Source organism: Dipodomys merriami, unplaced genomic scaffold (assembly GCF_024711535.1).
Source record: "Dipodomys merriami isolate MVZ:Mamm:240054 unplaced genomic scaffold, mDipMer1.0.p SCAF_85, whole genome shotgun sequence".
In the NCBI taxonomy this organism is placed as follows: domain Eukaryota; kingdom Metazoa; phylum Chordata; class Mammalia; order Rodentia; family Heteromyidae; genus Dipodomys; species Dipodomys merriami.
In genome coordinates, this window is record NW_027206457.1 from 4795947 (window position 1) to 4819484 (window position 23538).

Below are 23538 nucleotides of genomic sequence, written 5' to 3' on the forward strand. Positions count from 1 at the left end.
GGATGATATCCAGTTCTATCCATTTTTCTTCAAATGACATATAATCTTGTCTTTTATTGCTTAATTCCATTGTATTTGTGTATCACATTTTCTTATCCATTTGTTATCTGATAGTACTGAGGGTTATTTAATAGCTTGACTGTAAATAGTGCTGTAATAAACATAGGAATGCAGGTATATCTATAATATGTTGATATTCTGATATATGCCTAGGAGTGGTCTAGAAGGATCTTAGTTTTCTTCTATTTTAGTTTTTAATTGCAGTATTAATTTACATTGTCACCTTCAGTATTAATTTCTTCTCCCACCCACACATCTTCTCTAGCTTATTGTCTTTCTTGAACTGTCATTATGACTAAGCTGAGACTCAATCTCAATTTGATTTCAATTACTCTTATGACAATTCTTCATGTATTTCTTAAAAAAGATCCGTTCAATTTGTTCCCTCATTTATTAATTGGATTATTTGGTCTATACTGTTTGGTTTTAACTCATTACGTATTCTGATGTTAGTTCTTTGACAAATAACTTGTAGTAATTTTCCAACCATTCTGTAGATCATATTGTCATTCTGGTGTTTCCTTTGAGGTGCCGTGGCTTTTCAAATAATTTTATGCAATTCTATTTGTCAATTCTTCCTTGCATTTCTTGAGCAATTAGTGTCCTATTCAGAGAGTCACTGCCTTTGCCTTCAAGTGTTTGCTTATGCGCTCTATTGTGTAATTTGGAATCATGTATTGTGATACTTCCAGCATTGCTCTTTTGGTTCACTATGGCTTTGTTGATTGTGGGTCTTTTCTGCTTCCCTATAAATTTTAGAAATGACTTTATTTCTGTAAAGAACATTTGAATTTTGAAGGAGATTGTATAGAATTTGTACCGATTTTGGTAATATATTTTTCACAGTATTTCACCAGTCAATAAAATAAGAGGTATTTCTATCTTCTAGGGTCTTTAATTTTTTCAGTTTCATAGATTTTCATTTTAGAGGTCTATTACAACCTTTTTAAACTTTTAGTTTATTGAAAAGATGCTGTACTGAGGGGTTACAGTTACATGAGTAAGGTAACGAGTACATTTCTTCTTGAGCACTGTTACCCCCTCCTTTTATTTTCTCCTACTAAAGGTTTATTCTAAGGTATTTTTGTGCCTATTATGGATGCAATTTTGTTCTTGATTTCTTTCTCAGCCTGTCATTGTCATATAGAAAAGTTACAGGTTTTTAAAATGTAGATATTCTATACAGAAATTTTGCTTCAAGTATTTATCAGAACCAAAGATTTTGGGTAATCTTTGGGACTTTGTAAGTTTAGGATCATATCATTTGCAAATAGGGATAATATCACTTCTTCCCTATCCTAATTGTATCTCTTTCCTTTTTCCCCCTGCTTCATTGTTCTGACTAGAAATACCAGCCCTATGGTGAAAAAGAGTGGAAAAAGTCAACATCTTTATATCATTCCTGAAATCAGTTCTTCCCTACTAGCAATAGTTTATCACACACAGCCTTTATTATGTTGAGATAAGTGCTTTCTATTCTAATTTTTTTCAGGGCCTTTATCATAAAAGAAAGCTAATTTTACCAAAGGCCTTTTCTGTATGTAAGGAGATGGTCATGAGATTTTTGTCTTTGATCTGTTTCTGTGCTGCATTGTATTTTTTATCACATGGGTGATTAAGTAGATAATCTTTTAAAGTGTCATTGAATTTAGTTTGCAAGTATCTAACTGAGAATTTTTTAACAACTGATTTACAATTTTTTTATCATGAACCTATCAAGTTTTAGTATTAGGGCTAAATAGAATGAGTTGTGCAACATTCCTTCCTTTTCTGTTTTATGGAATAATGTGAGAAACACTGGGGTTAGTTCTTTAATGGTCTGGCAAAGATACCATCCAGTCCTGAATGTTTCATTGTTGGAGACTATTACTATTTCAATCTCATTGCTCATTATAGACTAATTTAAGGAGTTTATATTTTCTTAAAGTTTTAATAGGCTATTTGCATTTACAAATTTATCTATTTCTTCTAGATTTCCCAATACATTTAAAAAATATTCCCTAATGAAATTAGTGATATTTGTTGTACTATTTCCCTTTTATTGATATAACTTGGATTATATAAAATGGATAATGAATGATTTTAAGATATGAATGTAACTGTGCTTTCTGTGGATAAGACTTCCCTGGTAACTAACTAGCTATTTTAGCTTCTGTCATTGCTTCTGCAGTTTTCTGAACAATGCTTGCCCTAACCCAGCTGAGCCATCACCACCCTTTGTTCTATAACCTTGCCTCCCTCCAGCAAAACCTTGCCTGCGGAAATTTAAACTTATGGTGCGAATTTCTTATAACAATCATGAGCTAAAACCAACACCCAACCACCCCCTTTCCCACCCCCTAGCCAAAAATGCTTAAAAGCTAATGTGGGCTGGCAACTGGGGCTTTCCTGGGATTCCCAAGTCCAGGTAAGGTCCTGGCAGTTCAGCACTTTTCAGCCAATAAAATCTTTTACATTTTCACTGCAGAACTGAGTGGTCTCACTGCACACCCACAGTTAGGTCCTCTCCTTCTTTCCTTCAGTAATATGATTAAGGGCTTGTCAATTTTATTTATATGTGAAAAAAACAACCCCTTATTTCACTGATTCCTGTCTGCTCTTTTAGTTCCATTTCATTAATTTCTGCCTTGATCTTTATTACTTCTTTTGATCTATTGGCTTATTCTTACTTTTCTACGAATATGAGGATAATCATTGGCTAATAAATAGACATCTCCTCTCCTTGGTTTTCTTAATGTAGGCACTTGTGGTCATAAACTTCTTTGGATAACCTTTGATGTGTCCCTAAGTTGTGTTTGCATTTTCATTTGAATTGACCCCACCATGATGCTTAGGTGACAGAGCTTTCTCCTCACCAGAAAAGTTGGTGCCACCAGCCACCATCCCCCATCATGAGCTGAACAACCAATTTTTAAAAAAACTCCACAAATCCATGTTAAACTCTTGTCATCTCCATGACATCTCTGATGGCCATCTCCTACCGAGGCACATTGTTCCCAAGCCCACAGCTGTTGTTTTCTGATCCCTAGTAGCTCAGTCTTAAACAATAAGCCCTCTTTTAAGATGTTGCCTGGCTATAGCATGGTGAGATACTGGAATCAACAGAATGTTTTTCTTCTCCAGTACAAGTCTGCTATGCAGAGTAGTCACTGTCATTCTGTACTTCCACAATAGGTTTAAGAAAAGTATAAGGTTAATATATTATAGGTCTGCCAGTCTGTTGCCAAGGACATTTGGCTTACTTGTAGTTGTAGTTTCAGCTTGCTTTTACTCATACAGAGACTAGATGGAGCTGCATAGTGTTTCCAACATTCATCTGTTGCCTAATTCTGCCTTTCAGGTGTCCTGTCACTGCTTTTATATTCCTGTTTCTTTTTTTTAATTAAATTAAATTAAATTTTTTATTTTTATTTTATTTTTTTATTTTTTGCTGGTTGTGGGGCCTGAACTCTGGGCCTGGGCGCTGTCCCTCAGCTCTTCAGCTTAAGGCTAGCACTCTACCACTTGAGCCACATTTCCGGCTCTTTTTTCTGCTTATGTGGTGATGAGGAATCGAACCCAGGGCCTCATGCATACAAGGCAAGCACTACACCACCGAGCCACCTTCTCAGCCCCTACATTCCTGTTTCTAGTGGTCTTATCCTCTCTATATCTTTTCAGAAGTTTCTTTTTTGTTACTCTGACTCATTTTATTCAGAAGCAAATCTTTACCATCTTTACCACCTCCTCTTTTAAACAAATTTTTAAATAGACAACTGCATCCTGGAACATTTCTAAAGAAAATCACTGCCCTTTAAAACTACTAATTGAAGACTGAATCAACATTGAAAATCTGTGTTCTTCTCCAAAGGAAGTATCAGGAAAAGGAGTAAACAGTAGAATAGGTATTCAGATATTAAAAGGTAACATTCTACCTGATATTATTCTGCAGGGATTAAGCTAAGTGACAACATAATGAAATACAATAAGATTGCCTGAAGAAGTGGCTCTGTGGCCCAAGTGGTAGAGCATTAGTCTTGGGTTGAAGAGCTCACAGACTGCACCCAGGCCCAGAGTTCAAGCCCCATGACCAAAAAGAAAAAAGATTGCCTGATGTCCTGCAAATCAAAGACAATTCTATTTACTCATTCAACCTTTTAATAAACATTTTAAGTTGATTTTAGCTAGAGTTTTTATAAAAGCATTAGAAAGCTTGCTTTATGGTGAGAAACTAATGAGTGTGGAAAATCTTTAAACTTTCTAGATCCTGTTTTACTTCATAGGACAAAGATACAGTTTTGTAAATAAACACTATAAATGTGCTCTTTTCTCTGCTCTTTTCTAACTCTCTGGGCTCTCTGCTCTCTCCTCTCTCTCTGATCTTTTCTAGCTCTTCTCTCTCTCTTTCCCAGCTCTCCCAGCTCTCTTTCCCAGGCCTTTCCCCACCATGTAGAGGACCAAGGTGGCCTGGTGCCAGCCGGAACGATGAATAAACCTACCCCTTACCTGAATACCACGTGCTTGCTGCTGTTCTTATTCGGCTACCTCTTTTTAAAAAGGAATACCTGTAATCCCATATACTCAAAAAGCAGTCAGGAGGATCATGAGCTCAAGCCAACCTGGCAAAGTTAGTGAGTTCTTATTTCAAAAACAAATGCTTTGAGGTATACCTAAAGTGGTATAACATTTGTCTAGCAAGCAGAAGGCCCTGGGATAAATCCACAGATTACACTTACAAAAAAAAAAAAAAAAAGAGTTAATAAAAAAATATAGTAAGAAGTAGTGAGCACCACAGTGTAACCTCTATGAATCAGGTCTCTGATTCCTATATGGATCATGGATCGTAGTCTGCATAGTCTCACACAAGGATCATAATCTCCTCTCCTATTCTACGAAATTATGAGAATCAAGAGAGATTTCAGCAATAAAAATACCATGAAATTTGTAAATCATCTTTCACTGGGAAGAATATCTAGCCCTAGCATGTTGTCACAGGTACTAATATCGAATATGACCCAGCTCACAATTATTTTAATGGTCTCTACTCAGTTACATAAAAAAAACAATATTAATTCCTTACAGTTTGAAGGATTTCAGACAGCTTAAGTCACAATGATACTTATTAAAATAAAACTAGGGGCTGGGAAGGTGGCTCAGTGGTAGAGCGCTTGCCTTGCATGCCTGAGGCCCTGGGTTCAATTCCTCAGTACCACATAAGCAAAAAGAAAAAAGCCGTAAGTGACGCTGTGGCTCAAGTGGTACAGTGCTAGCCTTGAGCTGAAGAGCTGAGGGACAGGGCCCAGGCCCAGAGTTCAGGTCTCATGACTGGACTCAAAAAATAAATAAATAAATAAATAAATAAATAAATAAATAAATAAATAAATAAAACTAGTTGGGGTAACTGGTTAGTAAAATTGAATAATATTTAGAAAGGGCCATGGTTTTGTGGCTAATCATGCTACAAAGAAAAACACCTTCCTTCTGATAAATAGCTCTATTTTATGTCTGTCAGCTTGTTGAAAAGACATGAAATTTCATGCTCTCACAGTATTTCTAAGAGAGAAAAATCGAATCTAGCCAGATACTATGCATTTGTGAAATAATACTTGGAAATAAGCAGCACTATCTCACTTAGGGAAAAGGAACTTTAATCACAATTTCATCATTATAACATATGATACACTAATATAATCCTACTATAAGACTCTAGGACATACTTTTTATTTCAAACATTTATAAAATCCTTGCAATAACGATATAAAAAGTTAAATCTCAGCAAAAAATGACAAGCTTGTCCTTTATCTCTATTTTCACTTGATGAGTAAATTTGCTGTTTTTATTTATGGGCATTTTCTCCTGGCAGGATACAATCTTTTTCAGGTTTTGCCTTCAAACACATGCCATGGGATGGTTTGTTAATAAAATAAAAATTCTTTCAAAGTATAAATGAAAAAACATTCACATGATAAAAAATATTAAGTGGTCAAAGTTGCCTATACAGTTACTGGTATGCATCTTTGCTAACATATAAATATAGAAACATATCTGAAACACATGGTCTAGACTAATGATGACAAAAATAAATATTTACTTTAAGTTGAACCCAGTACCGGTGCCATAAATGCTTTTCATATATTGCTTTGTTACCGTTACAAAAACTGTATAGGGAGAAAACCAAAGACACATTGAAATTAATTTCTCTAATACCACAGAGTTAACAGTATTAGAATCCAGTGGGTTAGTCTATACTGATTGTATAGAAGTAGGTTTGAGCATGTAAACCTCAGAAAAGGCTGCCAATAAGTGTAAAACTTTGTTGGTATGTGGGAACTAGAATTTTGGAAGGATTCCCATTGTTTTCTAGTAAGAGTGACTCACTATGCCTAAATTATTCATACAAACAATGCCACCACTGCTACATCTGTTTTCTCTGGGAGTCTGGAATTTCAGCTAGAGCTAACTAAGCTGAGGCTACATACCCAATGTGCCACCAATAAAAACCTTGAGCAATAAAAACTTCTAGTCCTAATAAACTCAAAAAACAAATGAATAAGCTGTAATGATCTCTCTTGGTACACAGCATTTTACATGAATTGACAAGGTAAGTTAGTGGCAAAAACAAATGCATGTGTCACTCTGAAGCTAGCATTATTCTTCCTCCAGATTATGCCCCAGGTACCTTTACATGTGCAGATTTTGCTTTGCATCTTTATCTCCATTTTCTGTATTAAACCAGTTTACTACAGACTCCATGAGGCCCTTAAAGAACCATCAGAAAGGGGTGAGGTTGATCAACATGTATTATAATCATAAACTGTTTTCTTTTCTTTCTTTTTTTTTTTGGTCCAGTCGTGGGGCCTGAATTCTGGGACTGGGCGCTGTCCCTCAGCTCTTCAGCTCAAGGCTAGCGCTCTACCACTTGAGCCACAGCACCACTTCTGGCTTTTTTCTTTTTGCTTATGTGGTACTGAGGAATCGAACCCAGGGCCTCAGGCATGCAAGGCAAGCGCTCTACGACTGAGCCACCTTCCCAGCCCCAAACTGTTTTCTTGAATAGCAATTCCTTTGTACAAATACTTAAAAGATTAAAATTTTAATGGCTAAAAAAAACCCTTGAAAATAATAATTTAAAAAAACACTGGCATTGGTCTTGGGGATTTGTGAATTACTACACGAATACAGCCACTTTGGGGACACAGAGATGTAGGGAATAGAAGGAAATGGTAGTAGGGAAGTAAAAGCACCTTATATTTCTATAGAGCTTTACAGTTTAAAAATGATGTAAAGCATATTATGTCCTTTAATTTCTGCCTAACTTTGTAAAACTCAGTTTTCAAAGCCTATAATTACTAGTCTCTTTGCAGGTAATGAATGAAATATTATATAATAAGTTCAATTTATCCAGAGAATTTCACATTTGGAAAGTAATTCTGACAAAGATTTTCCTTTAAATAATATAATATTGGTTACAATTATGATATTTGTGTGTCTCCTAAAAATTTGGGTTTTTACAAGCAAACACCAGGTGTAATGCATAAATAATTTCATGTGGAAATAACAATTCTCAATCACCTCTCAGTGAAAGTGTCCCTTCCATTTCAAGATTTTAAAACCCTGAACTGGCAAGGAAGAGGATGTTTTAACCTATCTGCACTGACCTAGGATGTGGCTTTGCCGTTGCAAAGTACATAGATGTTATTGCAATACTGGTTAAATTAATCCTTAAGAGTGTAGTGAGAATTTCAGTCCACATCACAGCATTTTACCTTATCAGCCTGACGCATATAGCAGTAGAGAATTCCTCTCATACACTTTATAGCAGAATGCTCCAGCTCATGGGTCCTTCCCCTGTTATCATCAATGCGCCTGGGTGGAAGAGATAACTCATGAAACAAATTGGAAATGCATTTGAAAAGAAAGCAGAGCTTTTGATAATTAAGCATTAACTATCTGACTAATCCTGTGTTCTGATGAAGTCTACTAATTCTGTCACAGTGAAACTCAATTTGCCCCGCAGACTTAGAAATGTTGCAATAAAAAAAAATTATATACTGAAATTTGTGTAGTTTTTCCCTCTCATTTTAGAAAGCAAGCCAATTCTTTAAAAATATATAGTATTTTCTACAATGACGGAATGAAACTTTAAAGGATATTTTCATATAAAAAAAACCCTACAATCAGATTTTGAAATTCAGTTATGAACTAGAGAAAAATTTTAAGATCTGTCCATTTAGGTTATTCAGTAGCCACCTAGACTTAAAGAAGCACAAGTTAAGGTAGGTACACACCTTCTTGTTCTGCCATGGGTTTAATACTGCCAAGTCAATGATGACCTCACCCTAAAACAGATCCAGTACGATCTGTTATGTATTTTGGCATAAACTTTTGTTAAATTCTAAGGTCTTAAAAATCAATCGACCATGCTTTATGCCTTTTCCTTTTGAAATAAAAGAATAGATATAATTCTAACTATTAAACTAGGCAAAAATGTTCTTTCATGCATAAGTTGCTTTTATTATAGATCAGTGAACTTTTGAAAGGTTGATGGGAATTACTCATTTTACACTATTGAAAAATGAAAAATGATTCATTCATTATTTCATTTACTCAATTAAAATGTCTGGTAATCATTCTTACTTGATTAGAAACTAGGTTATACTTTCTTACAAAAAGATACTGTAACACTGGGCACCAGGAGATCACATCTGTAATTCTAGCTACTCAGGAGGCTGAGATCTGAGGATAGAGGTTTGAAGCCAGCCCAGGCAGAAAAGTCCCCTTGAGACTTTTATTTCCAATTAAAAAACCAGAAGTGGCACTGGCTCAAGTCATAGACTCCTAGCCTTGAGCACAAAGAGCCTCGAGGACAGTGCCCAGGCCCTGAGTTCAAGCCCTACAACCAACAAAAAGTAAAAAGAGACACTGTAACTGCTACTCCCAAAGATGTCATATATGACTACTGGAAAGAATGATTATTATTTTAACATAGCATAGTGAATATCAGGAAAAAGGAAGTTATTCATCTTTGTATATTATTTGTCCTTTATAATGGAGGCACTAGAGTAAAATGAGCATGAATTTGCACAGTATTCTCCTTCCCTCTCTGATATGACAGAGGTTTGGGGTCAAATTCTATATAGACACTGTGCTCACTGAAATAAGGATATTAAATTCTATTAGATGTTTGAAGCCTTCTGGGAAAAGGTTAATGTCTGACTTTTGTCCATATGCTGCCTGTTCTATATCTTTCAAAGGAATTTTCTCCTAACATTTTATTTTTTAAAATTTCAAATGTGCAGAAAAGTAAAAAAGGCAACTACAATGAGTCAGGCATTTATTAGTCACCTAGATTTACATTTAATAAAATGGTATTGTATTTACATAAAATATGTAGAAAATACTTTTAATAACATTACCAAAGAAGTGTGCTAAAGATGACTAGTTCATGGTACCTCAATATTCAATTTTCTTTTAAAAATTCAAAAAATTAATCATTTATGAGGCGTGATGTTCATGTAGAAGATATAACTTCAAATCAGTATTAAATACATAGGTCATTTTCCAAAATTTAATGTATAGATACTTAATCGTGTCTAAAATGTTTTACTGACCATGCATAAGGACTCACAGTTCTTTGTAAAATAAAACAAGTCAGGAGAAATTCAGAATTCTGACATTTTACTTTTTACTCTATAAAATAATATTTAAAATTACCACCAGATTTAACTACTGAAATCTCAATGCATTATGTTAAGTGAAACTCTAAATCAAAAAGAATAAGAAATGAATCCTAGTCTTGGCACTATCATTAATTATATAACATGGAACAAGTCTGTTAATTACTCTTGCGCCAACTTTTTCCTCAATTTTTTTTTCCTCAACTTTTTCCTCAACTTTTTCCTCAATTTCCTCATTTTTTCCTCAATGACTTCTATGATGAAAAGCAACCAAATCAATGGGCATCACTACATAGTTCATCTGCTAAAGAATAAAATGGAATTGTGAAAGCTACAGGCAAAACCATTTTTATATACAGTCATAAAATAAGGCAAGTCAGCTGAGCGCTAAAGATTATGGTTTGAAACTAGTCCTACAAGTCAAATTCAAGAGACTCTTATTTCCAATTAACAAGCAAAAAGCCAGAAGAAGAGGTGTGGCTCAAATGGTAGAGTGCCAACCTTGAGTGAAAACGCTAAGTTCAAGCCCAAGTACGTGTCGTGTGCACGCGCGCGTGCGCACACACACACACGCACACATGCACACACACACACACACACAGTAATAAAACAGTAGGACTGTTTTCAAATAAACCCTTAGAAAGTGAAATGGTTTAGAGGTTTAAAGAGGATATGAGCAGCCAATGCTCACACAATAAATAAGCAAAAAAGCAGAAAGATAATGGCTTGATTTCTCTTGGTCTCACGAAACTCTATTCTCTATAGTCTTAGAGTTACTAGAAGAATACAGAACAGCCAGCTCACCTGTATGCTAGAGCCAAAGCCCAGGCTCCAGCAGCGCAGTACAGACTGTCCTGAATCTTGGCCTTTTGATCATCACCACATGTTTTAGTTGGAAAGAGCCCTGTGGTTGGACTTTGATAGAGCAACAATGTTGACTTGACTACAATGGAAGACAGACAAAAAATGACTTGTACAAATAATCCATTCATCTTGGGCTCAGCATCTTAGGTTTTCTCATTCCATTTCTGAAAATTCTGTTCTTTCTAAACTTAGCTGTAAGCAAAAACTTTTGAAGCTATTCAATCAGTTCAAGTCACTCTAGCCTATGAAGGAATGCACCCTACACAATGTGGTCTTCTTAGTCTTTTTTTTTTTTTTTTTGGTCTGTAGTGGGTCTTGAACTCTGGGCCTGGGCGCTGTCCCTCAGCTCTTCAGCTCAAGGCGAGCGCTCTACCATTTGAGCCACATCGCCACTTCCGGTTTTCTGGTGGTTTATTGGAGATAGGAGTCTCACAGTCTCTCCTGTCCGGGCTGGCTTTGAACCGCGAATCTCAGATCTCAGCCTCCTGAGTAGCTAGGATTACAGGCATGAGCCACCAGTGCCCGGCTGGTCTTCATAGTTTTAAATAAGAATTAAGCTAATTAGTAATTTTCAAGCCTTTAGAATATCCTGGCTAATGTGGTATGATTTAAATCTTACTAAAACAATTTCTGGTATTAGGGGAAAATTATTAATCAAAACACTGAGCATAATATTATCAAAACAGTCAGTACACTAAAAATATCTAAAAAAAATTACATCAAAGAATATTATGCATTTGGTAAACCATAAAGGTCAATTCAATAGTATGTGTAAATTATTCACAAGTTAGGAAGGATTAGGAAAAAATAGAGAACAGATCAAAATCCAGTACTTTCTGATTACTAATATACAATATGGATGTGTGTACGTGTGTGTTTGCTTAGGTATATATGTATATATACATACATACACATATACTCCCCCCCACATATATGTAACTTTTTTATATCTGGCTATATTCATGAAGCTCTTCCTTATTTGAATCCTTTTTTCTCTCTTGCCTTATAGCTTTGACTAGGAATTCCAGTACTATTTTGAGTAAAAGTAGGAAAAGCTGAATACCTGTAGCTTCCAACTGTAAACCCAGCTAGGAGGCTGAGATTGGAGGATCTTCACTTTAGCATAAAGGACTACAGTTTTTCTCCATTTCATATGTTAGCTATTGGTTTGTCATATATAGAATTTATTATTTATCCCTCTTTATTATGATGAGGTACATTCCATCTATTCTTAGTTTCTTCAGTCCTTTTATCAAAAAGGGTACTGAATTTTGTCAATTTTTTTGTTTCAAATGGGATGTTATGTAATTTTGGCTGATTCTACTTATGTTTATATTGTATTTACTGATTTATGTATTTTAAACCATCATTGCAGCATTAGAATTAAAACAACTTGATCATGGTGTATAATTTAATGAGTTATTACATTCAGTTTGCAAGTACTTGATTATTTTTGCATCTATGTTCAAAGATATTGTGGTCTATAATTCTCTTTTCTTGTTTTATCAGTGTTTAGATATCCAATGGATGTAATATAGGCTTCATAGAATGACAATTAGTGTTCCTTTCATTTCTCTCTTGTGGAAATCTTTGAGTAGCATTGATGTTAGTACTTCTTGAAGGTCTGATATAATTTAGTAATGAACCTATTGGGTCCTGGACTTTTACTGTTTAAGTAAAACTTGTTTATGTGCATTATATTCTTTCAATTCAATTAAGGTAGGTCAAATGCATCTAGAAATGTACCTCTTATTTCTAGATATGCCACTTCCATCAAATGTAAGTTTTTTTAATAATTTTTTATTGAGATTAAGTGATACTTAACATCACAAACACATTGTAACTTTCATCAGGCAAATTGTCATTATCATGATCTATAATGTTTGTGAATTCTATGAGCTTTGACAATACAACTATTTCTTCCACATTGGGTGATATGTACATTTCTTTCCTTTTGCTTTGTGTAAGCTGTTCCCTCTTTCCCTCTCATTCCGCTCCTTCCATCATTGCCCTTGAGTTGCTTACTTCATTTTCATCAATGTTCAGTGCAGCTGATGGGCCCCTCTGTTGTATACAGTCCCATTTCCCTCTGATTCTGTGTCTTCCTCTTACCTTCCCTTATATGTGCACATGTATATACCATATATGTGGTCAAGAACACGGAGTCTTTTAGAAATGATATGAAAAATTGAGTGGCGATCCTTTGTTTCTTGAGTCCTGTTTACTTTGTCTTATCTCCTTGCATTTTGGATTTAAAACCCAAATATTAGGCAGATCATGTGCCCTTTGCCTCTCTGCTCTTGGTTCACTTCACTCAAAATGATTTGTTCTAGCTCCATTCATTTCCCTGAGAGTGCCATTATTTTGTCCTTCCTAATGGCTGCTTAATATTCCATTCTATATAGGTACCACAATTTTGGGATCCATTCATCTGTGGTGGGCATCTGCACTGTTTCCACATCTTGGCTATTATGAACAGTGCTGCAATGAACATGGAGGTACATGTGTCCTTGTATCCTGGTTCCTGTTGATCAGGGTAGATGCCTAGGAGTGGTATGGCAGGGTTATATGGAACATCTATGTTTAGCTTTCTGAGGAACCTCCAGACTGCCTTCCAGAATAGTTGTATTAGTGAACATTCCCACCAGCAATGCAATAGGGTTCCTCTTTCTCCACATCCCCATTAGCATTTGTTGTTGGCTGAATTTAGGATATGGGCCATTCTGACTATGCTAAGGTGGTATCTCAGTGTTGTTTTTATTTGCATTTCCTTTACAGCCAGGGATGATGAACATTTCCTCATTTGTTTCTTTGACATTTTTAACTCTTCTTCTGAGAAGTCTCTCTTTATCTCCCTTGCCCATTTAATAATTGGTTTGTTAGATTTGGCAGGGATTAGTTTCTTGAGTTCCTTGTATATAATAGATATTAGGCCTTTGTCTGATATATTGCTGGTAAATAATTTCTTCCCAATTAGTTGGGTGTCTTTCTAGTTTGGTATTTATGTCTTTAGCTGTGCAGAAATTTTTTTTTAAGGTAGTCCCATATGTCGAGTCTCTCTCCAATTTGTTGTGACCCTGAGACTCTGTTTAGGAAGTTCCTGACTAATGCCTTTAAGTTCAAGTGTCTCTCCTACTCTGTCCTGAAGTAGTTTCAGAGTTCCAGGTTTGATGTTAAGGTCTTTAATCCATTTTGAGTTGATGCTAGTATATGGTGACAGGCTAGACTTTTAGTTTTCTGCATGTGGCCGCCCAGTTTAAATGTAAGGTTTTTTTTGTAAAGTATTCTGTAAGGAGTCTGGAATTCATTGGTAGTTTTTGTGATATTCTGTTTTGATTTCTAATTGTATTAATGTGGGTCTTTTCCTCCTTGTTTGAGTCAAATCAGTTAAGGTTTCAGCAAACCTAATTTTGTTTTCAAAGCACTATTTGTTTATTGCTTCATCATATAATTTTGTTAGTCTCCATTTCATGAATTTCTGATGTAATCTTCTTTCTTTTTATTAAATCAATTAATTTATTTTTACTGGAAAGGTTATATACAGAGAGGGATTACAGTTATATAAGTACATCTCTTTCTGAGCAGTGTCACCTTTTCCCTCATTTTTTTCCCAGATAATTCCCCCTAGAAATTGTACAGTTAATTTTCAACATAGTATCTAGTGATCTAGTATCTACCTTTCCTGTGCTCCCCCTTAATCTCCCCAAAACAGATAAACTTACATAGAAGATAAAAGGTACAGAAATCAAAAACAGAAACAAAGGAGGTGAAAAAAGAAAGAAAACAAAAACTTGTCTTGTTTCCATTTCTTGGAGTTCATTTCAATAAACATCATTTTGTATGATCATATACACATAGCTATTCATAAGGAAATTGAAAGACTTGGAAAAAATAATACTAAGCAAAGTAAGCCAGACCCAAAGAAACATAGGTTGCATAGTTTCCCTCATTTGTGGTAATTAGAATGTGCTTAGAAATCTACAAGTAAACACAATGGATGGTAAGAGAGAAAAAAAATTACACTTGGATATAAATTAAGCAGGACTCTAAACATTCACACAGTGAGACCAAGACCAAAGGAGGATCACAACAGCTCAATAGCTATGTGCATATGACCTAAAGTTTATTATTTCTGCCTGCTAAATTAGAAAGTGGCTTATTATTATTTCTCTAAGACATTAAAGTTCATCATTATGCCATATGATGTAGGTATGCTACATCATTTTAGACCGATAGATAATCTTGATGTAGGTGTTAGACTATTTGAAATTTTTTGTTTTGTTTTGATGTCCATAGCTTTGCATTGCCCTCTCACCACTGCTGTTGCTATATCCCCAAAATTCTAGAGATCTGTGTTCTCATTTCATCATATTCTAGAAACTTTTTGATATTTTTTTCTCTTCTTTTATGACATAATCATGATTCAAAACAATCTGTTGTTTAATATCCATCTAACGATATTTTCTGTAATTTCTTTAGCTCTTTCTGGTTTTATTCCACAATAGTTTGACACAATATTAGAAATTATTTCAGAACGGGCGCCGGTGGCTCACGCCTGTAATCCTAGCTACTCAGGAGCTGAGATCTGAGGATCACGGTTCAAAGCCATCCCGGGCAGGAAGGACCGTGAGACTCCTAACTCAAATAAACCACTAGAAAACCAGAAGTGGAACTGTAGCTCAAGTGGTAAAGCACTCCCCTTGAGCTGAAGAACTGAGGGACAGCGCCCAGGCCCAGAGTTCAAGCCCCACATCCCACAAAAAAAAAAAAAATGATTTCAATGTCCTTATATTTACTACATGTCCTAAAATACAATCTATTTTAGAGAGAATTCCATTGGCTGCTGAGAAGAAAGTATACTACGAAGCAGCTGAACAAAATGTATATAGATGTCTATTAGGTTCAGTTGGTATACACAGTCATTTAATCCTAAGGTTTCTTTGTTGATTTTTATTGTGTGGATTACTTACTATTGTTGATAACTGGATATTAAAGTTCTCAACTATTATTCTGTTAGGGATTTATCTCTGATTTTTAGTTTAATAAAGTTGGGCATATTTCATGCACATAAGTTTTGCCTCAATAAATTGTACTATTTGTTAATATGAAATAACATATCTCTTCTAATTTTGAAATTGTACCATTTATTAATATGAAATGACATTATCTCTTCTAATTTTGAAGTCTAGTTTATCAGATAATAGTAAAGTGAGCCCTGTTTTCTGGGTCCATTTGCTTGGAAGATCTTTTTCTATCTTGTTACCCTAAGCTAATGTTTGTGTTTGTCAGTGAAATACATTCTTTGTTGTCAAAAAATGGTCGAGTCTTGCTTTTAGATACAACTTGCCATTCTATGTCTTGTAATTGGAGAATTGAAGAAATTGATATTCAGTGTTATTATTGAAAGATATATAGTTTTGCTTTTCATTTTGTTGTTTTGTGATCTATGATTTTCCTATTCTTCATCAGGTGAAGTACTCACTTAGTGAAATGCTTATTTTTTCCTATCATTTTCCTGATTGTGTTTATCTTCCTCTTTGATATGTATGATTTCTTTAATACTTCCTATGGTGAGGGTCTGTTAGTGTGTGAATGTATGCAGAAACATGTATACCTATATTTTCTGTGTCTTGCCTTTTTAAGCATTACCAAATTTGAGAACTTGACGATGTTTGTTAACATACATTAATATTTAACACATATACAAGAAATACAAACACATATATATTTATAAAATTATTTACAAGCCAGAATGTTTGCAGGATTCCCTCACAGTTACAGTACAGATAGGCAAATGGAATAAATATTGAAACCATCCCAACATCGAAATGACAGAATAATATCAAGCACATAATACAGACAATGTAACTAGGAAATCGTGAAGCTCTACTTACCAATTCTATAATAATGATCCAACTTATCCCACAGAGTTTCATTATTAGTTCTTGGAAGATTAATGCTTTTCAGAGGTTCATAAACTGAGCCTACAAAAAAAATTAAAGGAAATTAAATTCAGTCATATCACCCAGATAAACAAAGAAAGGTTTGAAACAAAGAAGCACTACTTAACATATTAATTTCATTTTCATATCTGAATGGCCATGTTTTACTAGTACCAAAACTCTGTTAAGGGAAGGAAAAAAGAAGGCAGCCTTGAAAATAAACAGAGAGAAACTCTAATTGTCCCAGGGCACTCCCACCATCACAACCAGCACTTGATCCAACTCTCTGGTATATATGTTGGTAGAACAACTCAACTATCACTAATACTCCTGTGGTAGTCACAAGCTGATTTTTCAATAGTAAGAAGAATATCTAATTATTGATCCTTAAATCCTAACATTTCTTATACTAATGCTTCATCAGATAGTAATGTTCTGTCAAATGCTTATACCCAATAATCTCAAAGAAAAAGGATTATTCTCACATTTTCCAAATTGATACAGTAAAAAAAAGAATTCAGTTAGTTTCATACTGAAATACTTAAATCTCAACTTTTTCCTATGTAAGTAATATTCCTGACTTAGTATCTGGATTGTAAATAGAGGTCAATTTTCTTATTCAGATATGTTTTTTTTTTTTGTTTGTTTGTTTGTTTGTTTTTTGGTCGGCCGTGGGGCTCGAACTCTGGGCCTGGGTGCTGTCCCTCAGCTCTTCAGCTCAAGGCGAGCACTCTACCACTTGAGCTACAGCGCCACTTCCAGAAAGTCTGTGAGACTCTTTTTTTTGGGGGGGGGGGGTTCCGGTTGTGGGGCCTGAACTCTGGGCCTGGGCGCTGTCCCTCAGCTCTTCAGCTCAAGGCTAGCGCTCTACCACTTGAGCCACAGCGCCACTTTCGGCTTTTTTCTTTTTGCTTATGTGGTGCTGAGGAATCGAACCCAGGGCCTCAGGCATGCAAGGCAAGCGCTCTACCACTGAGCCATCTTCCCAGCCTTCTTATTCAGATATGAAAACTACTCTAAACTCAAAAACTACAGGAAACAAAAATATTCATGATAATATGCCACAAAATGGATACAGAAAATTGGTCACTTGACTACTGTACTTACTGAACTACTGCAAGAAAAATGTCTGAAAGTTTAAACATTAGACTAAGTACTATCTCTCATTTTCATTAAAAGCACTAAGAAATCTTTAACATCTTAGGGTCACATTAATATATCTCTAGTTTTAGGCAATGTATACCACATAGTATAATGACATAACACAAAAAATGAATCTATCATTTATCTCAGAAGAGAGAGAGATAGGAGGGTGCTGGTGGCTCACGCCTGTAATCCTAGCTACTCAGGAGGCTGAGATCTGAGGATTGTAGTTCAAAGCCACTCCAGGCAGGCAAGTCCAAGAGACTCTTATCTCTAATAAACCACTCGAAAACCAGAAGTGGCTTAAATGGTAGAGCACTCACCTTGAGCTGAAGAGCTGAGGGACAGTGCCCAAGCCCAGAATTAAAGCCCCACGACAGACCAAAAGTACCAGAGTACAGGCCCCAGGACTAACAACAACAACAAAGAAAGTAGAATAAGCTGAGAGCAAAGAAAGGAGTGACACTGTCCAAAAGGAAAAGTATTTATTACCTGACTTATTTAACTATAACTATGCTGTTCATCACCTTTATAATAACAAAAAAAGTAAAGGAGATAATAGAAAAAAAAAGAATAACGAAACCTGTTAAAATTATTTTAACTGATGGGATGGGCAATGACGAAAAGCAATAGAAGAGCTGAATTTGAACAAAGTATAATGTACTCGTGTTTGGAAATTCACAATGAAACCCCTTTGCCAACTAATATATGCTCATGAAATTTAATATCCCCCCTAAAACACAACAAAAAAGAAGTAAAACCTTGCAAAGACTCAAAGGGATATTTAAAGAAATTGCAATGTAACAAAAAAATGACAATCAAGTAGTTCAAAAGTTTGAAATTTTAAAATATGACAGTACATTCAGCATCATTGATACCTTCTTGAGAAACAGAAAAGTTGAAATTGATTTTCTTTTTCTGTTCAGTTTCATCATGCACAGAAATTTAAAACATTTAAGGAATAAGTGTGTTCTCAATATGAGAATGAATACATAGGTGTGACATTTTCATTAACTGAAGTGCCTTAGAGATATTAAAGGAATTCAGTATATCTATTTGAATAACATAAACTGAAAAATGTAATGTCACAGAGCAAGAAATGAACAGTATGATCCTACATGTTACAAAACTAAGCATAATAACTATATATGTTTGCAAATGTACAGTTTAAATACATCAGAAAACTTAAAAGGATATACAAAAAAAAGTGTTATTAAATATTGTTTGCTACTGAGGAAAGAAACATGATTTTTATTTCATATAGCTCCATCTAAATATTATATAAAAAGGTATTTGCTACTTAAATAATTTTTAAATGGGAAAAAGAATGCCTAGGCACTATATAAGATATTTGACAAAAAAATAAACTATCCAATTTCAAGGTCTTGGCAAGACTATAAGGTTGATATTAAGTTGAGGTACAGAGAAATTATTATGATGGCTCATGACTGTAATCCTAGCTACTCAGGAGAGTGAGATCTGAAGACTGCTGTTCGAAGCCAGCCTGGACCTCCAATAAACCACTCAGAAAAAACCAGAAGTGGTGCTCTGGCTCAAGTGGTAGAGAACTTGTGCACAAAGAACCCAGGCTCTGAGTTCAAGCTCTGCCCATCGCCCCCCCAAAAAAGTACAAATTTTAACACAAATCTCGCTGAAGAATTATACGTGTGGTCTCTTCCTTATATCATAAACTATCACCAAAAGAAAGAGCTTTCCTAAGAAGAGCTAAATGCCCTTATTTTTTTTCTTCTTCTGCCTTAAACAGTAGACTGATCCAAAATTATATGTATTTTTATTTTTATTATTTATATTTTTATTATTTTATTTACTTAATAACACTTAACCCATTATTAGATTTCATTTGAACATTCAAGGAAGTTTTTTTTGGCAGCACTAGGGTTTGACCGAAGGCCTTCACACTTGCCAGGCAGGCTATCAATCATTTGAGCCACATCCCCTGATTATTTTTGAGATAGGGTAAAAGACCAGCTACTATGAATCTTCTTTTTTGTCTTAATTTTTAAGCAGTTGTACAATTCTGTAAGTCATGAGTACAATGCATGTTAGTCAATGTTATCCCTTCCATCATTCTGACCCATTTTCCCCCTCCTATCTCTACTCTCAAGTTATATAGCTCAATTTTTGCATAATGTGCATTGAATATAATGACTGCATTTGCTTACTTGTTTTTAACTCTGTACTTCTCTATAGTTGATAGCAATCCAGGTAAGAAATGTATTTTAAGTACAAAATATAAACTGGTAAATATGAATAACATAGTTTTATAAAAATGAAGCCACATTTACCTGTTCAACTTAGTCAAATAAAATGTGAAAAGGTCATTTCACTGTTTCTATTTTATTTTTAATAAAAAGGTATTAGGTTCTTCCAGTGACCTTTAGAGAAAGAGCATGGCCCATAAAATCTATTTAAGGCATTCAATCTGGTTGATGTTTCATGTGTTGACCTTATGAATACCAATTACTCAATTAGCTTTCTAATTTATCTTCTTATTTATATTCCAGTGGAGTACATTGCCATAATGTATTATGATTTTGTATCTGTGAGGTCCTAGCTTCATCCTGACAATCCTAATCCTTTCCCTACAATGGTGTTAGAATTCCTTGCGCAACTCTACCATTAAAGGTATACCTAGAGTCCTGCTTTTTATTGGTTACACTGTAGAGACACATGGACTTTTCTGTCTAGGCTTGCTTCAGATCATGATTGTCCAGATCTCAGCCTCCTTTGTAGCTTAGATTACAGGTGAGGTCAACAGGGTTTTATTCATTGTTATAACTCTATTGCCAATGATGCTTGACACAGTGTGAAATTGATAGATACTTCAAACGTCTACAGTGATTCAGGCACATGAAATTAAGTAAAATTAATTAACCAATAACACAAATTGCCCATAAAATAATTACACTCGCTCTGTTTTGTTCTAGGGTACCTATTCTTCAGCTATTCCTTATAAAAGAAAATCTACATGAAATCAAAAAAGAAAGATTTAAAAATGATCTAACCAATAATGCCATAACTAGAATACATAGCTTTACATATCAAAAATACAGTTTTCTAAGTGAATCACTTTATGAAGGATACTACTAATCATAATATAGATCATTTCTCAAGAGAAACTCGGGGCAATTATTTCATCCTCATGCTATTAGTAAAAATTTTAAATTCTATGCTTCTAAGACATGATATTAGACCACCATTAACTAACTACACAGAGATGAAAATTAATTCCCTACACAGCACTCTCAATATTCACCAAACATATTTTATTATGTGTCCCATTACTGTTGCAATAAAATATTAGCTTAGGCATTTTGTTATGTCATAATTTACTCTACAAAAACATTTTTCAGCTGGGTACTAGTGGCTCACAACTGTAATCCTTAGCTACTCAGGATGCTGAGATCTGAGGATCATGGTTCAAAGCCAGCCTGGTCTGTAAAGTCCATAAACTACCAAAAAAGAGGGAAGTGGTGCTGTAGCACAAGTGGTAGATCAATAGCTGTGAGCAAAATAAGCTCAAGGATAGCCCTGAGTTCAAGCCCCAGGCCTGGCAGAAAAAAAAAATTCTTTCAACACTGAAAATATGGACTTGAACCATATCCACTTATCATTTTCACTTTTGATGAATAAACATTCTAGTCTTGACAAAAGTAAGCAGTATAATTAATATTTCTTATTAGTTCTAATACCCTGATAAAATATAAATAGAGGAAGTCTTGAATACTAATAAAAAATCAAAATAAAATGAATTTAAAAGTTTTGATTTTTTTTTCCCTCTCTTTCTCTTTATTTCCTTGCTTCCTTGTTTCCTTCCTTATTTCTGGATTACAAGTATGCACCATTATGTCTAGCTCATAGTTTAGTTTCAACTGCAGGAGTATAAGCTTAATAGGAGACATACAAGAACTTATCAGCACAGGCATGAACTTCATATGCAGAGAGTCCCAGGGGCACAATAAATAAAACATTTGATAAATAGGATTACATCAAACTAAAGGAAATACAAATCAAAACAACATTGAAGCTGGGCACTGCTGGCTCATACCTGTAATCCTAGCTACTCAGGAGGCTGAGACCAGAGGGTCACAGTTCAAAGCCAGCACAGCCAGGAAAGTCTGTGAGACTCTTATCTCTAATGACTAAAAAACTGGAGGAAGTGGAAGTGTGGCTCAAGTGGCAGAGCACTAACCTTGGGCACAAAAACTCAGACAGCACTCAGGTCCTGAGGTTCAAGCCCCAGGACTGGTGTCCACCCCCCCTCCACACACACACACACACACACACACACACACACACACACACACACACACACACACACACACACACACACACACACACACACACACACACACACACACTCTGCTGGATTCTGACTCACCTCAGTAAGACTGGCCACCCCCCCTCCACACACACACACACACACACACACACACACACACACACACACACACACACTGCTGGATTCTGACTCACCTCAGTAAGACTGGCCACCCCCCATACACACACACACACACACACACACACACACACACACACACACACACACACACACACACACACACACACACACACACACACACACACACACACACACACACACACTCTGCTGGATTCTGACTCACCTCAGTAAGACTGGCCAGAGTTCAAGGCCCAAGTCAGGTGCGTGCAAGTGTGCATGCGTGTGCGCTCGCATGCGCACGCGCACACACACACACACACACACACACACACACACACACACACACACACACGCTGGATTCCAACTCACCTCAGTAAGATTGGCCAGATTCTGAACAATAGCAAATGCTGACAAAGATATGGGGGAAAAGGAACCCTATTACACTGCTGATAGGAATGTAAACTAGTACAACCACTGTGGAAGGAGGTTTGAGTATTTGTCAAAAAACTAAATAACCAACAATACTACTCTTGGGCATCTACCCAGAGCATTGCAAGTCAGAATACAGTAAAGATACTGGCATATCAATGCTGCACTAGTCACAATAGCCAACTTGTGGAAACATCCTTATGCACTACAATGAATGACTGAATCAAGAAAATGTGGTATGCATACACAATGGAATTTTCCTCATTTATTAGAAAGAATAATAGTCTGTCATTTTCAGGGAAATACACAGACTTAAGTGAAGTAAGTCAGGCTCAGAGAGACAAACGGTGTGTTTTCTCCTATCTGTGGAAGTTAGATCTACATACAACTATGCATAACATATACAGGGGTCAATGCATTAACACACAAACAGACTAAAGGATATTTAGCGGAGAAATATGAAGATGTAATTCCTCTAAACAGCTAAAGTAGTGCTTACCAAAACATATACCAGGAAGTGAAAACATGTTTTGGGAGTTGGGAAAAGGGGAGGGTACAAGAATGAAAGGAAGAAGGGTGAGCAAATGTACTCATTATATTCCATGTACATTATGTACAAAATGAACTATGTAACTTAAGGATAGGGATGAAAATGGGAAATGAGATAGAATGAAGGAAGGAAAGACATTAACCAAGAAGCATTATACTCATAACCTGATTTATGGTGTTGTAATCCCTTTCTGCAATTGCTTAATGATAATAATAAAAAAATTTAAAAATTAAATAAAAATACTGACAATGCAAACAGACTATAAACCTTTTGGAAAACAGTATTAAGTTTGAAAAGATAAATTTTCCTTGCCTCTGTTTACTTAGCCAATATTATAAACTTCACTGTAGTCTGATGAGAAGGCAACTAACTAACATTCACTATTTCCTGCTATGGCTTGGATCTGATCTGTCACTCCAAAGGGCTAAGTAATAGGCTTGGTTTCTGGACTATGGAACTATTGAGAGTTAG

General features: G+C 35.4%; 1 protein-coding gene across 5 annotated transcripts in view; it reads right to left on the reverse strand.

Annotated features, from left to right (window-relative positions):
• Positions 1-23538, reverse strand: part of Phkb (phosphorylase kinase regulatory subunit beta) — a 203936-nt gene that overhangs the window by 163299 nt on the left and 17099 nt on the right. For all 5 annotated transcript variants that reach the window (XM_070011934.1, XM_070011937.1, XM_070011933.1 and 2 more), the window contains 3 exons: positions 16475-16564; positions 10521-10659; positions 7806-7905 (listed from right to left, as the gene is read on the reverse strand). In XM_070011934.1, the coding sequence (XP_069868035.1) occupies positions 7806-7905; positions 10521-10659; positions 16475-16564 (329 nt within the window). The remainder of the gene's footprint in view (positions 1-7805; positions 7906-10520; positions 10660-16474; positions 16565-23538) is intronic.